Genomic DNA, 17,517 nt, shown 5'->3' with positions numbered 1-17,517 from the left:
CTGGCTTTTTCTGAGATCCTCTCCCCTCAGTGCACAATGTACCTTTTCTCTACTTTATGAGTGAAGGCATACTCTTCAATGTAATTGCCTCTTGACCTCCTCTTCTTAAATGAACAATAATCATATTAAAACAGGGCCTATGTTAATGACCTCATTTAACCTTAATTACCTCTTCAAAGACCTAATCCCCAAGTACTGTTATATTTTAAAGTACTGGGTATTTGAGTTTCAGCCCATAATGAACACTACAGATGTCTTTTAGTTACAGAGCATTATCCTGAGGCTCTGTAACCTTAATTAGAGACCAATAAAATATTAAGAAAAAAGTTCTGTTAGAAACCAAAGTGCCACCATAACACCAATCCTAATGCCAACAAAATCCTCTATTGAAAGGTCATTGTTGGAGCTACATTTGAACACTGGCTAAAAGGTATTTCATTAGAATAATATTGCATATTATATAACATGATATATTATATATTGCATATAATACTATTTGACTAATTTAGCATACGGAATTTCTAAGGGTTTACAATGAAAAAGAATTACTAAGAAAAGTTAAGAATTTGGGGCCAGAGTGGTGGCATGAAGCGATAAGGCATCTGCCTTGCTGACACTAGCCTAGGACAGACTGTGCTTTGATTCCCTGGCATCCCATATAGTCCCCCAAGCCAGGAGTGATTTCTGAGTGCATAGCCAGGAGTAACCCTTGAATGTCACTGGATATGATTCAAAAAACCAAAAAACAAAAAAGAATGATTTTTAAGGAAGTTAATAGCTAAAATGAAAACATTAGTATACTATAGACCAACCTAAAGGTTATATTTCTAAACAGCCCAACAATGACATAATCACTATTCATTTAAATTTTTATAAAACATTATGCTTTATAAAACAATGAAATTATGGGCCAGAGTGAAAGCACAGTAGTAGAGCATTTTCCTTGCACACAGCCAATCTGAGTTCAATCCCTGGCATCCCATATCATCCCTAGAGATTGCCAAGAGTAATTACTGAGTGTAGAGCCAAGAGTAACCCCTGAGTGCCACCACATGTGGCCCTAGCAAAAACAAAAATCATTGAAATTCTAAATGTGCTATTTTTCTATGAATATCGCCAATGATAACACCAGCTTTCATCTTTGCCTTTTTGGGGAAGGATTTATTTTATCAGATTAAAAATAAATTCACTAACAAAGCCTACATCTATCAAAAATAAATAGGAGATACTGAAATAGTAAGCTTTTTGATTTTCTATTTAAGTTTCAAAATAAAGGAGCAATGAGCTTTTCCCTCTGGAAAATAGGACTATCAGAAACCACATCTGTATTTATACTGAAAAAGGTCCACTGAGTATCCTCTGTAAACATTAAATAATGATCATATAATATCAAAAATAAATAATCCTTATAATTTATTGAACCTTTATATATTGATTGATTCATGCTTGCAAGAAGTCCTTGAAATGAAATTCTCAAAGAACTTCATAAGGGCTCTCTTATTGTTCACTTTGATTCAAAAAATATCTCATCTCCATTTCAGAGTTAGAGAAAGGTTAAATGAATTATACAAAAAGACCAAGTTTTTATTCTCCCTTAAGAATTAAGAATCTTCCTTTGAAAAGTAAACAACTATATCTAGGAGGGCATTTTGTCCCCATAAAATATATCTTATCTCTACATCCTTGTCTAAAAAAAGTCAGAAAACAATATTGTGTTAAATTTAAAAAAAAGTCAGTATGACTTCCAGAACCTTCTTTTTTTTTTTTTTTTTGTACCCACCTATATGGCTAGAGATTTCAAATGCTATTTGAGTCTCATTTCCTTCAGAAGCTAAACTCCGCAGAATAAAATGCTGTTAAAGGGTAAAAATCTTTTCTGTCATTTGACTTTAACTTATGATAAATTAGCTTCAACTAGTTTCTTAGAAAATTGCCCAAGAAATGGCTACAGAAAATTAAATACCAAGACTTCAAAGAGGCAAACACACAGCCTTCAAATTCCGACCTCAAAGAATAATCCTCCCTTTCTCATGCTTTGGAGAGATGTGCGTAAAGAAATCACACTAGGGCATGGTAATGAACCATCTTTCAAATGACTTTTCTATCAATCTTCTTTTCAAAGGGTAATAAAGTGATGATTATTTCTAGGCAGTTTCTGGGAAGTTATCATCTCATTTCAATAGTCACCAGCAAGAAGGACTGTAGCCTCATATTATCACCTCAATGATAGGGCAAGAACTGGTTGAGAACTGAATAGACAAGGTGTAAGTTGTTAAAAGCTATTTCCTTGAAAATTAAAAGAGAGATCAAAAGAATTATGTTGAGTCTTAAGGAATTGGTAATCATTCCCTCTAGATTAAAAATGCAAATCTGATTTATTACTTAGTGTGTAAAATCCATTATCATTTGAAGATTTTATTTTTTTTTTATAAATATGTTAAAAGCATACAAAGTGCCAAACTTTGCAGGCAGCTGAGGACTGATTGAGGATGACAGCAAACCCCAGACAAGGGACATCAGTGTGATTTCTAGAAGCTGAGAGGTCCCTCTCATCTAAAGCAGTAACAAACAATGACTGCCAAGTAAAAACTCTCCTAGACATTGAATAATATTTGTTTAAGGAAAACTAAGTCTTGGTTTTGAAAAGCCAGAAAAAGACACATAGTGAGAAACACTCTAAGCCTTAACTGATCTAATTTTCCAGAGCTCTCAATAAGCACGACATCATGGGACAGTATGCAGCTGGAAGATCCTTCCTCCGTGGGAGCCTTGTCCTCCCTGATAACACTGTGGCCAATGCTCACAGACTCCCATCTAAGAGCAAATAAAGCACGTCTGTGCAAAACAAACAAACAAACAAACAAAAACAACCTTACGCTTATCATGGGGTTCAGGAAATACACACCGTCTAATGGAAATAGTTATCTATTCATAAAATAGCTAAAGGAAAGATCCTGAGGGACCTGGGAGCATCTTTGTTCCAAAAAATCATTTCCCATATAGAAGTTGGCCTTTTTGTTTATTCAAGGATTACACACTCAATTTTTTCTTTGTAATTGTTCATAAAAAAGACCTACTATTTCATATAATTTGCCCTAATCCCAGACTAAATTTATTGCCCTCTGGCAGAAGTAATAGAGCTTATTTTAGGATTTAATATTTGCCTAGAAGTCAAATGTTTAACTGAAATCTAAATTTGGAATTTAGAAAATGATAAAAAGTTTTTTGATAGTGAAGTCATGCTGTGTTTTCTGTCTCCTTATCACTCACTTCATGCAGAGAGGGCATTTAAATACCTGTTAAAGCTTTGACCAAATAATACCCCATTCTTTCGTGATCATAAGTCACCCAATGTCAAGACTGTCAAACCAGTTTTTTTATGTAAACAAACCTATTGTGAAATATTTATCAGACTAACCAAGCAATTCATCTTTTTGCATGTTCAATCATTTCTCTTAAGAAAAAAAGAAGACAATGACACAGACATTTGAAATTGGAATGTATTTGTTTTCAAATTCTATTCCAGGTACAAATATGAACAATCAATATTTAGTTTGGCTTTTGGACAAAGTGTTTCTTCCCATAATTGATCACAGCATTGAAATTAGTATTAATAGATCTCTTAATGATTTGAAGAGTATAGTAAAATAGTGAAAAGAATCTGATGGGGGTGAGGAAAGCATTAACATTTTCTTATTACCAATTAAGAAATACTCAAATACCTACCACAACCTACAAGTAAAAGTGGTATAAACTTGCCATTGGGAAATTCACACTTCAAAGATTCAGCCCAGAACATAAATTCTTAGCTTTCTACAACCATCTCACAAACCTAAAATTGCAGTAGTGTTTGTTGACTTAAAAAGCAGACCAGTAAATACAGGCTTAAACATGAACTGAAAATTTTCCAACCAAGACATTTGTTGCTAGTAGAAAGTGCTAGAATACTTTATAGTAATGTGAAAGTTGTAAGGAGAAGAGAGAAGATACTCAGCCTCCATCTCCTCCTGTGAAAAGCTCTTGCTTATTCTGAGGTAGGGTAACCAGGATAAATATGAAAGAGATGTGTCCAATCCCCCAACGATGCTATACAAGGACTCTACGTTCAAAGGAATGTTATCTGAAAAGGATAATTATTTCTCTGGCCATTTATACATGTATACATGTATTTCTAAGGCCAAAATACATACTAAAATAGAGAACTCTTTAAGCTATGAGAGGTTGTCAAAGACTTTTGAAGCATATTTTCTATAAATAAAATAAACTAAAAATAAACTATTTTCTCCCTGTAGAATTGGACATAGACTAATTTAGCCTATAATATTTTATACAAGGGTATTGTTTAGTTGTTTGTTTGGTTTAGTTAGCTATCTGAAAACATAGATTAAGGGAAAAAGATGCATTTTATAATGATTTTTTCATTTTATATATCCTTCTTTTCCTATTTTTAAAGAGATGTAAGATTCTAGATGCCTCTTTTTCTATCTTTCAGAAAAAGACTAAAATGCCCAGAACAAATCCCTTATAAGACCTCAAACCCAGGTATTATAATTAAATCACCAGGACACTAACTTTTTACTGTATAGAAGTGTGCTACAATTTGTACAAATTCACCCTTGTTCCATTATCTTCCTTTTTGTTACTATGCAACATTTAATACTGTGGGAAAGGAAGAAAGAAGTCAAGAATGTTTTTATATACATATATACATCATACAAAATGGAGTAGAGGTGATACAGCTGAAATGGGGGGGGGGGCTTGGTCTTCATACATTGAGAGAAAATAAATTAAATTTATCTCCATTTCATTAGTGCTTGGCATTTTGCTCCAATAATTTTAAGACAATTGCAAAAGCATGAGGTATAAAGGAGCAGGAGTCCCAGCTGACCTAACCAAATGTCTTCTGTTCAACTTGAGAATGACAGACACAAAGAAAGTACCTTTCATTCTACAATTGGGGTCTTAAGACGGGGTGAAGCCATGAAGTTCACACAGAGTTGCCAAAGGCTCACAAATAAGACCATTCTGAAGGGGCTCTGATGTTAATCAATGTTCTGTGCTTCAACTGACTTTATCAAAGATTTTATGGAAGAGAGGGCTCTGATTGCCTGTGGTCTTATCTTTCTCCTTTTCACAATCTCGTGAGTTCTTCTAGAGAATTCCTGTTATTTTCTCTTGTTGGAGCCCCCTCAGTTTTTTCTATTTTGATTTCAAGTCCCTGGGTAGAACTGATTCTTCCAGGGGAATAGTCATTTCTTTTTAAATCTGCAAAAAAAACAATTAAGAAGGTTATAGGAGATCACATAGAACACAGTGTGTACACAGATAGATGGGAATTTAGGATTTGCCAGATGCTCAGAGTAGTCTCCTCTTCCTTCAAAAACTAATGTGAAAAATTCAAAGCCTCAAAGTATAGCTTTAATTCTTAAGTGTCCATGCTCTTTTAAGCTGTGTTCACTGGGGCAAGGGAGGAAGGTTTTAGTTGCTTGATTCAATACATGGTGTCCAATTAGCACAAACTGGCTCAAGATAAATGAAGTCAAACTAGAAACAACACATTTTTAATGCTTAATGATGAACAAAGTTCAGAAAAAAAGGGGGAGTGAACTCGAGATTTTAATGGTCAGTTTTCCATTCAGTTCTAATACAGCCTATGAAAATCTCATCTATTTACTGAATCCTCTGTCTCCTTTGGTTTGTAAGGGTGATTAATAAAAGAAAACATCCCCTGCTTGTGACATCAGGCTGGGAAAATCTATGAAACTATGCCTAACCAGTGGGGACCGAATGTGAAAAATTGTGAGTGCTGCCTCTGTGTGTCTATCTCCTGTTGTGTCACATGAAACTCTTGGGAGTGGACCAAAAAGAGGCTCCAAAAGAGCACTTAGCTCTGCTTCCATACGCGGCCGTGCGCTCTTTCTAAAGAAAGAACACCATCGCAACAAGAAGAAAATTACACTAAAACTGTGCTGGATCACTGAAGCCCAGCATTTCTCTCTGGACTGTCTTCTTTGCTGCGTGCTCAGCCCTAAGATTTGATCCTGTGAGAGGCTTCATCCACAGAGGACTCCCCTCCCTTGGAAGCAAGTTGACCCACCCAGAAAGGGTGAAGCCAGAGGAGTATGGCTGCATAAATTATTTAGCCAATGAATACCACCACAACTTTAACACCTGGAAGTTAAAAAGCCTCATACTCAATAACCAGTGGGTCCGAGATGAAATCAATGAGGAAATCAAAAGATTCCTGGAATCAAATGACAATAAAGACACAAACTATCAGAACTTATGGGACACAGCAAAAGCAGTACTGAGAGGAAAATTTATAGCTTTGCAAGAACACATCAGGAAGGAAGAATGGGCTTACCTGAGTAGCTTAAGAACGCAACTCATAGAACTAGAAAGTGCTCAACAAAAGGACCCAAAAATGGGGAGACAGAAGGAAATAACAAAGTTGAGAGCAGAAATCAACAAAGTGAAAGCTCAAAAAACAATCCGAAAGATCAACGAATGCAGAAGATGGTTCTTCAAAAAAAGAAACAAGATTGATAGACCACTGGCAAAACTAACAAAGAAAGAGAGAGAGAAACTTGATAACTCGTATTAAGAATGAAAAAGGAGAGATCACTACTGATATGGCAGAGATCCAAAGGGTAATCAGAAACTACTTTGAGAAACTCTATGCCACTAAAAATGAGAACCTAAAAGAAATGGATAAATTCTTGGACTCTTATAATCTTCCACGGCTGAAGGAAGAGAATGTAGCATATCTAAACACCCCCATCACTATTAATGAAATTAAAATGGTAATCAAATGTCTGCCCAAAAACAAAAGCCCAGGCTCAGATGGATTCACTAATGAATTCTTTCAAACTTTCCAAGAAAAACTACTACCAATCCTGGCAAGATTCTGTCATAAAATTGAACAAATGGAAACAATTCCAAATAGCTTTTATGAAGCCAATATCACCTTGATACCTAAACCAGACAGAGATGCTACCAAAAAAAGAAAATTACAGACCAATATTGCTGATGAATGCAGATGCAAAGATCCTCAACAAAATCCTGGCAAATAAAATTCAGTGCCTCATTAAGAACATTATACACTACGATCAAGTAGGTTTCATCCCAGTAATGCAAGGATGGTTTTACATCTGTAAATCTATCAACATAATACACATTAACAACAAGAAAAATAAAAATCACATGATCATATCAATAGACGCAGAGAAAGCATTTGATAAGGTCCAACACCCATTCTTGATCAAAACTCTCAGCAAGATAGGAATGGAAGGAACCTTTCTCAATAGAGTTAAGGCCATCTACAACAAGCCAGTGGCAAATATTGTTTTCAATGGAGAAAAACTGAAAGACTTTCCTCTAAATTCTGGCACAAGACGAGGCTGTCCTCTCTCATCACTCCTATTCAACATAGCACTGGAAGTACTCGCTATAGTGATTAGGCAAGAAAAATATATCAAGGGAATCCAGATAGGAAAGGAAGAAGTCAAGCCCTCGCTGTTTGCAGATGACATGATACTCTACCTAGAAAACCCTAAAGTTTCTACGAAAAAGCTTCTAGAAACAATATACTCATATAGCAAGGTGGCAGGCTACAAAATTAACACACAAAAATCAATGGCCTTTCTATACACCAATAGTAATAAGGAAGAAATGGACATTAAGAAAACAACCCCATTCACAATAGTGTTACTCAAACTCATATATCTTGGAATTAACTTGACTAAAAATGTGAAGGCCCTATACAAAGAAAACTATAAAACTCTGCTCCAAGAAATAAGAGAGAAAACACGGAAATGGAATCACATACCCTGCTCATGGATTGGCAGGATTAATATCATCAGAATGGAAATACTCTCCAAAGTATTGTACAGATTTAATGTGATCCCTCTAAAGATACCCATGACATTCTTCAAAGAAGTGAATCAGGCACTTTTGAAATTCATTTGGAACAATAAACACCCTAGAATATCCAAAGCAATCATTGGGGAAAAGAATATGGGAGGAATTACTTTCCCAAACTTTAAACTGTACTACAAAGCAATAGTTATCAAAACAGCATGGTATTAGAATAAGGACAGGCCCTCAGATCAGTGGAATAGGCTTGAATATTCAGAGAATGTTCCCCAGACATACAATCACCTAATTTTTGATAAAGGAGCAAGAAATCCTAAATGGAACAAAGAAAGCCTCTTCAACAAGTGGTGTTGGCACAACTGGCTAGCCACTTGCAAAAAATTGAACTTAGACCCCCAGCTAACATGTAAGAAGGTTTAATCCAAATGGATGAAAGACCTCGATATCAGACCCAAAACCATAAGATATATAGAACAACACATAGGTAAAACACTCCAGAACATTGAGACTAAAGGCATCTTCAAAGAGGAAACTGCACTCTTCAAACAAGTGAAAGCAGAGATTAACAGATGGGAATATATTAAACTGAGAAGCTTCTGCACCTCAAAAGAAATAGCGCCCAGATTACAAGAGCCCCTCACTGAGTGAGAGAAACTATTCACCCAATACCCATCAAACAAGGGGATAATCTCCAAAATATACAAGGCACTGACAGAAATTTACAAGAAAAAAAAAAAAACATCTAATCCCGTCAAAAAATGGGGAGAAGTAATGGACAGACACTTTGACAAAGAAGAAATAGAAAGGGCCAAAAGAGACATGAAAAAATGCTCCACATCACTAGTCATCAGGGAGATGCAAATCAAAACAACTATGAGGTACCACCTCACACCCCAGAGATTGGCACACATCACAAAGAATGAGAACAGGTAGTGTTGGCGGGGATGTGGAGAGAAAGGAACTCTTATCCACTGCTGGTGGGAATGCCGTCTAGTTCAACCTTTATGGAAAGCAATATGGAGATTCCTCCAAAAACTGGAAATCGAGCTCCCATACGATCCAGCTATACCACTCCTAGGCATATACCCTAGGAACACAAAAGTACAATACAAAAATCCCTTCCTTACACCTATATTCATTGCAGCACTATTTACCATAGCAAGACTCTGGAAACAGCCAAGATACCCTTCAACAGATGAATGGCTAAAGAAACTGTGGTACATATACAAAATGGAATATTATGCAGCTGTCAGGAGAGATGAAGTCATGAAATTTTCCTATACATAGATGTACACGGAATCTATTATGCTGAGTGAAAGAAGTCAGAGAGAGATAGAGAAAAACGCAGAACGGTCTCACTCATTTATGGGTTTTAAGAAAAATGAAAGACATTCTTGCAATAATAATTTTCAGACACAAAAGAGAAAAGAGCTGGAAGTTACAGTTCACCTCATGAAGCTCACCACAAACAGGGATGAGTTTTGTTAGAGAAATAACTACGTTTTGAACTATCCTAATAATGAGAATGTACGAGGGAAATATAGAGCCTTTCTAGAGTACAGGCGAGGGTTGGATGGGAGGAGGGAGATTTGGAAAAATTGGTGATGGGAATGTTGCGCTGGTGATGAGTGGTGGTCTTTACATGACTGAAACCCAAACACAATCATGTATGTAATAAAGTTGTTTAAATTAAAAAAAATAAAAGAAAACATAAATAGAGGCAACTTTTAAAGATAGATATAATGAGTAAGGATAAGCTTTAAATGTTGTGCCTCTGTGTAATTCTGTTGTACTGAACTGAGATTGGAACTCTACTATTAAATGAGGGAGTACACCTAGCAATAACCAAGGCTACTTCTATTTCTATATTCAGGAATGGTCCCTGATTCTTCTTGGGAGACTATATTTGATGCCAGGGAAAAAACCAGGGTTAGCTGCACACTAAACAGTCATCTGATTACCTGTACTGTATGCAACCTAATTAGTAAATATTTTATCCTTCAACATATGTTCCCAATATTATTTGTAAATTATAAATCATCTAGATATAAGTTAAAACATAGTCCATTTTAACACTAACCAAAATTAAATATATTCAAAAATTACCCTTTGTTGTTGTTGTTGTTTTGGGCCACACCCAGTGATGCTCAGGGGTTACTCCTGGCTATACACACAGAAATCACTCCTGGCTTGGGGGACCATATAAGATATAGGGTATCGAACCAAGGTCTGTCCTGGGTCAGTCATGTGCAAGGCAAATGCCCTACAACTGTACAATAACTCTGGCCCCTCATAAAATACTTTTTAATTTTTACACCATCCTTAGGAGATTGGCACCTTTATCCCTTTTGCAGATAAGTAAACTGGGGCCCATGGCCACATATATAATTCAAAAAACTGGAGTAAAAAATGCAGAATTGAGATCAGTAATGGACAAATTTGCTTCTGGGTCCTATTAACTATCCTAACCAAAACAATAAAATCAAATGTAAAAGAAAAACATGAATACCATTTTACAAGTTAAACATACTTTAACTCAGATAAGTAAATGTCTATGTAAATTATAATATTTCTTCTTACTTTCACTTAAATGTGTTAACTGAAGTTTTGAAAAGAAATATTAGTTAGGTTTAGAAATGGAGTAACTATTGAAATGCTGACTCAAAACCTACTATAGTAGGTTTAAAAATCAAGTGAAAACAAAACATCACCACAATATATAGAACTGCTACTTGCTCAGTAATGGAAGATGTGAATTAGACCTCAAGTGTCCCTTCCTTCTACGTATCCAAAATAGTCACTGTCTTCAAGAGTTCCTCTGTAAGTCTTGTTGTAATTCCAACAAGACTAAAAAATGTCCTTGTAGGGGCCAGAGTGGGGGCACAGTGGTAGGGCATTTGCCTTGCATGCAGCTGACCTAGGACGGAAAACAGTTTGATCCCCCAGCGTCCTATTATGGTCCCACAAGCCAGGAGTGATTTCTAAGCACATAGACGGAAGTAATCCATTAGCATTTCCCCCCTTCGCCCAAAAATGCCTTTGTTTTAAATTTAAGCTGATTCCATCCAGTTTATAAGGGTGTTTGATCTTCAGCTGACTCACTATTCCACTTGTAAACGTTTGCTCTAAATCAAGAAGGGCTACTCAGTTTAAAATATGTGAAACTTCATTATTAGGACATTGGATATGATCTACAAAAATAGATCACAATATGAGAAAATAGAATGCATCTCTTCTGAAACAAAAGAAGAGAATTTAAAGGAACTGGAATTGCCAACCTGAATGGCACAGACCTCGAGCTGCTTGTTAGAAATATTTTCTATTGTTGTTACTATACTAGTTTAGAAAACTGTGACAAATTATTAAATTGGATTTAAGTATATGTGGGTATATATACATATACATATGTATATATGTATAAAGTATGTTTAAAATGGGAGGTTTCTGTAGTGAAAAGAACTATTTTAATTGACAGCTGTTTCTCTCCAAACTCCATCCTTCCAAGTGTCCAATGAGTAAGAATAAAATAGAAATACTGCAGGCCACACATAAAATCCAAAGAGAGACTAGACAGAGACCTGCCTTAGTCCAATTTTACCCCAATTAACTTGGTGGAAATTTTCCCTTGGAGAGACTGTGACAAGTATCAGGCCGAATGTTGTTTAATCACAGTTTGGCAGAACCCAAAGTAAATGCTTGTCCTTTTAATCTCTTTAGAGACTTGAAAAATTTGCAGTCAGAAAGTCAGGCCTTGACTGTGAAGGAGATAAAAAATGCAGTTAAGATTTCCTACTCCTTCCTAGGCTACAATGTATGTTGTTCTATGAGAGATTTTCTTAGAGAAAAATAGAATTGTTTAAGGCATACCAGGGAGTTTGAGTTTCCGGCAGCAAGAGTTGCAACGATGCTTTGTAATGAAGTTTCTAATTGCATCTTCCCCTAAATTGGCTGGTCCAAACACCATTCCTCTTGATCTAGAGGAAATATCAGAATATCAATTAGATCACAGCTCAGGAAAAGGAGCTCAACTAGGATTCTCAAAGATACCAAACAGTATCCCATAGTAACCCAGTAAACTCTAAGGAGCCAACAAAGAACAAAGAAGCACTTTGGAGAAGTAACAATGTTAAGTTTGCAAATTTAAAATTCAAATGCTCTTAAATATTTGTACCCAACTCCATGACCTACTGTGAAACTCAGTCCAACACAAATCTGATAGAAGAATGAATTTTCTATATAGTACATTAAAAAAAAAATACAGTGGTACCATTTTTAATGCATATGGGTTGAGAGATGGCATTCAATACCAAATGTTCAATGAGAATCCCCAAAAGATAAAGTAAAATTAATTTTCTATTAAAATACACCTTGTAAAAAAATGCATATGTATTGTTTTAAACTCAAATATTTTTCTAAATAGAATCAAGTCCTCAAACCCATATCCCCAACAAAACCCTATATCCCATATTCCCTGAAAAATACAGTGGTGGAGATTTGTGTCAAAAGACTAGTCTCATTAGACAATGCTTTAATGAAAGTTAATTACACATATGCTATATGTAGAAATATTTGGTCAATCACCACATGCAGTTAGAAGACCATTATAATGGACTTTTAACTGATTTATGATCAACATCCTTTTATCAAATCACCCAAAGACATTACTCTTCAGATCATGGAACACACCACACCAGAAACACTACCATAGAAAACTATAAAAATAATATTTGTATTTAATGACATGCAAAGTAGAATCAGCACATTTGAAAGGCTGAACTCAATTACTGCTCTTAAATACCATGTCCGAAGAAAAAAAGTAAATGATCACAAAAGGAAACAATAAACTTCACTTCTAAGGAATGCGGTTTCTCCAAAAGGACGTGGTGTAAAAATGGACTTTTTTCCATTTGAGTATTGAAACATTTATCTCCATTTCCACTTCCTTTTGGCAGAACAATAGACTCTGAAGAGTGCCAGACTCAGAATGAGAGCTGATGTCAATTTGATCTCAGATTGCCTCTCTGCACTTAGGCAAGTAGGTAGAGGAAACCTCTTGGGAAGACAAAGTGAGCAGACACCCAGGATTAACTTTCCTGGTCACTCAATCGCCCGTACAGAATACAGAATACAGAATACAGTCTTGGTGGTATTTACTGGCTGCGTAAATTGCCACTTGTTAACTATTCCTCTCTTTATTGTTTACTTCTGGTAAAAAAAAAAAAAAGCACTTCATTAAGGTGAAATTAAATGTAGCAAAAAAAAATTTTTAACTTGATATTTAGTTCTAGAGTTCTTTTTGGGGAACTGCTGGATAAATAGTACAAGAGGTTAAGACACTGTCCTTGCTTGTTGTTGACCATTATATAACATGTAATTTCCCAACCATTGTCAGGTCTGTTCCCTGAACACAGAGCCAGGAGTAAGCCCTGAACATCTTCAAATATAGCCCCAAATTCCACCACTACCACACTACAAAGAAAAATTATTAAGGCAGAAATTAAGAATTCCTCTGATAGTCTCTCTAGCATGACTCTGTTAAAAATATATCACACATCCCTTGCCTCCATAAATGCCAATTCCATTCTTCCAGTGACATACAGAACATCCCCCAACTTAGAAAAATAAAGAACTTGATCCTCACATGAAAATTATAAGCTAAATCATTTCTCTGTACGTGTTTTTTGAAAATTAAAAAGATAATAATAAAAATTATAATTAAGTGTAAAATGAGGGAGAATGACAAGAAGTTTTTACAAATATTCAAAATTCCTACCCCTAAAACCTGACTCCACCTTGCAATTTCAAAAAAATATGTTTATTTTAAAGTTCTCCAGATTTTTCACAGTATTTTTACATCCAAGAGAAAATTGATGTGTTCCCTGTATTCAGAGATTTGATGAAAAATACATGATTATAGCTTCATAATTCATAAATGCCTGAAAACAGCAAGCAAAATTATATAACCCCAAATGATCAATAACAATAACAACCTCCACTAGTGCCAAGTGAAGAGGACAAAAAGAATTTGGAGGGGAAAGCCTAATAACTTTGTCTTCACAGGGAAAAAGCTAAATGAAGTAAAGAGATTAAAGACAATAACATTCAGTGGGTATATGGAATGTCCTTGAGATTCTGCCTGTCTGGTTTCTAACAATCTACTAAGTGGTGGTGTTGTTATTGGTCCATAGTTCTTGTACTGTGTAGTAAATGTCGAACACACAGAAGATATCTGGAAATAGGCTTCACTGATCCAATTACATGCAATTTGCTACCATTAGGAAATAGTGGCACTTCTTGTTACCTTTATAATGCCTAAACCCAAATGAATTGGCCCCACAAAATCAGACAGGTGACAGGGTTGTTATCCAGAGTTCCTGTCTTTGAATCATTAAAAATAAGAGTTTCTACAAGACAGATTCCCATCCTAGTTACACAAAGAGCTATTAAAGAATACAGGTATCAGGTTGGAGTAGTGGGGAAAAAATTAAAAAAAAAATACAGGTATCAAAGCACTATGCTTGGAGAATTTTCTTTGCTAATAATAATAATAATTATTATTATTATTCTCTTAAAATTTTTCCTTGGTCAGCTTATTAGAAATTAAGACCTACAGGTCCATAGAGTGCAGTTAAATACTCAACTACAAAATGGGAGAATATAATCTGCTTACAATTCTCAAGGTACTGCTCAGGCCATATACTAACATCAAAATATAATAAAAGAGTATATATAAATCTGGTTCATCATATGAATACAAAGTTCTCATGACAAAATTATCAAGGTTGCATCTATAGAAGAGGGCTCCTCCTAAAATTCCTCATGCACTGGAGAAACAATATTCTTTTTGATAAAAGAAAAATAAATTATAGATAATTATTGTAGAATTATAACAAAAATCCCATTGTCAAACATCATAAGATGTAGATGCATGGAAATAATTTAGATCTATAGAATCATCTTTCAAAATATAACAGATACTTTTAGAAAGACTATAGATAAGTTAAGACCACAGATAAGTTAAGACCCAAATTAAACTATTTTGAAACCAAAAAAAAAATGAGCATTAAAATTGTGAATATTTTACAGTATGAATCCTGCAGAATGGAGAGTAAAACATTGTGTTTTATAGAAACTTTTTTTTCTCAACTATTAACAGTTAAGTCAACTGAAAAAAATGTGATACTATTAGTTCCCTATATGTGGCCTCTACACCAGAAATGTGATAATCACATGGGGAAGAGGGAGGCATAAAGAGAGCTCAATGGGATGGAATGCATGCTTTACATCAAGAAGGCCAGGATATGATTCCCAGCACTGGTCCCTCAAATAACAAGCTTTAAAAAGCTCCCAAGAGGGGGGTAAAAAAAAACCACTGGGAATTTGTTTGGGTTTTTGTTTCTTTTCTAGACCTACTGAATCTGAAAGTAAGGAGCAGGAAAGAGCAGGAGTGGGGAGCAGCAATCTATTTAACAAGCTCTCTTGGTGACTGTAAAAAGCTCTTGTTGAAGATTCATAGTAGACTGCCATATTGATCAGCCCTAATTAATGCTGTATTTTTTTTTCTTTCTCTTCTAACTTTAACAGAAGAATACAGCCTCAAATCCTCTATGCCAGTGGTTCTCAAATAGTGGGGCGAGCTCGTTGGCAAACACTGTCATAACAAGCTAAGCCCCGTGTTTATGTGTCCATATGTCTCTGGAGCTGAGAGTTGCTGTGTCCTGCTTCAAACCCCGCTTGGAAAAGCTATGCATTGCAAAACGTGCTCATTGTAACCATTAATCCAGACATCACCTCTGATTAAAAAAATCAGCTCAAATTATTTTATATATTTTGTTTTTCAGGTTAAAGTTTTTTTAATAAAGATACTATTTACAAAAAAAGATACTATTTACAGTCGCTCGGGAGGTGCGAAAATGTTTTCTTCTTCCTAGGGGGGCATGACAGAAAATAATTGAGAAGCACTACTCTATGCCAAGCTTTTCCAACCAAAAGTCTACTTTTGGAATAAAAGGAATATCAGAATTGAAGGGCAGGAAGCTGATTAAATTTTAAATTTCTCTATAATTTTTCTATTGTCTATTAAATTTTAAATTTAAGTTTTGAATTAATATTGGCCACCTGATGTCTCATATTAATGCCCTATTCTAGAATTTTTTTATTATAACACCATGATTTACTAAATTGTACATAATACAGTCATTTTAGGCATTAAGTTTTCAAATACCAATCTTACCACCAGTGGGGCCTTCCCTTTACTAGTGTCCCCATTAACCCACCTGCCATGCACACAAAAAAATTAGTTCATATTATTTGTTACAACACAAAGGAAACGGGAATTATCAAAACTTAGATCAACAAGGGTCAATTTGAGATAATTGTTGTATCTCTCCACTGTGCAACTAAAGTCAGTGACAAAGTAATTACTGGAAGCTTTGTTGTAATGTGCTCACAAAATAGCTCTCTAACTACCCTCAGTTATTATTATCATAGTTGCAATGGAAGACACAACCTAACAAAATATTCATTGAAGCTACTGTGACATCAAAAATACTAGGATTCTCCTATTATGTTAATTGTTTTCGCATAATACAGATTAAACTCACCACATTTCTCTTTTGTTTGGACCACTAAAAAAACTCAGATTTAAATAAACAATAAGAGTGTGGTTGCAGCCTTGACCATTATGTCTGTTTATGAGTATTCCCTCAGATATAATCTAATTTCATTTCCATATCTCTTTATGGCCACCATTTCCTAAGCTCAGTGTTCTTAAAACTCTGTGTGTAATATATATAAATATCTTAAAAACCATTGTGGGGGCCGGAGAGATAGCATGGAGGTAAGGCGTTTGCCTCGCATGCAGATGGTTGGTAGTTTGAATCCTGGCGTCCCGTAGGGTCCCTGAAGCCTGCCAGGGGCGATTTCTGAGCATAGAGTCAGGAGTAACCCTTGAGTGCTGTAGAGTGTGACCCAAAAACCAAAACCAAAACAAAAACAAAAACAAAACAAAACAAACAAACAAACAAACATTGTGGATCTAGAAAAGAAACAGAAATGTTTAAAAAGTATTTTCAAAAAAGCATGAACTATGCATTAATGTAATTTTCTAAATTAACTTACTCTTTGTCTTCAGGTTTTATAACTGATGGATCCGTCAAATTTTCACCAACCCCTTCAAACAAGAAAGAAAACATGTTCAGAAATGAACTCCATTTTCTTATAAATTCAATAAAATAACAAATTTCAACTTACTTCTTTAAACCTACATACACCCAGAAGTAAATTAAGCACCAGATGAACTAAATGTACTATGAGAATTGTACAAACATGTTTAAAATTTGTAACTAATGCACTATATCCTAACCTCTTCTTTATATTATAATAAATTTCCAAACCATTTTTCATAAAATGTTTATAATGTTTACAATGATACTTGTTACTTACCATCTATATTTATTAAATATGCTAATATTATTTTCTCTAATTCTTGTTCATCATAAAAATGTATCATAGCATCCTTATATCCATACTTTACCAATAAGTATAATTATGGTCAAAGAGACTTAGCAAATTCTCAGAGATTAAGGGGTGTACATGAAATGGTACAGAATTCAAGCCAAACCAAAGTCTGTGTCCCTCCCA

At 35.0% G+C, this 17,517-nt stretch overlaps 1 protein-coding gene across 1 annotated transcript in view; it reads right to left on the bottom strand.

Annotated features, from left to right (window-relative positions):
* Positions 1-5,104: 5,104 nt before the first annotated feature.
* Positions 5,105-17,517, bottom strand: part of TRPM6 (transient receptor potential cation channel subfamily M member 6) — a 136,922-nt gene continuing 124,509 nt past the window's right edge. The window contains exons 36-38 of the mRNA XM_049769755.1: positions 16,996-17,047; positions 11,743-11,849; positions 5,105-5,265 (exon numbers count right to left, since the gene is read on the bottom strand). Of these exons, the coding sequence (XP_049625712.1) occupies positions 5,132-5,265; positions 11,743-11,849; positions 16,996-17,047 (293 nt within the window). The 3' untranslated portion in view covers positions 5,105-5,131. The remainder of the gene's footprint in view (positions 5,266-11,742; positions 11,850-16,995; positions 17,048-17,517) is intronic.

This window comes from Suncus etruscus, chromosome 3, assembly GCF_024139225.1.
Source record: "Suncus etruscus isolate mSunEtr1 chromosome 3, mSunEtr1.pri.cur, whole genome shotgun sequence".
In the NCBI taxonomy this organism is placed as follows: domain Eukaryota; kingdom Metazoa; phylum Chordata; class Mammalia; order Eulipotyphla; family Soricidae; genus Suncus; species Suncus etruscus.
Note: the sequence above shows the minus strand (reverse complement) of the source record. Positions and strands in the feature narration are given on the sequence as shown.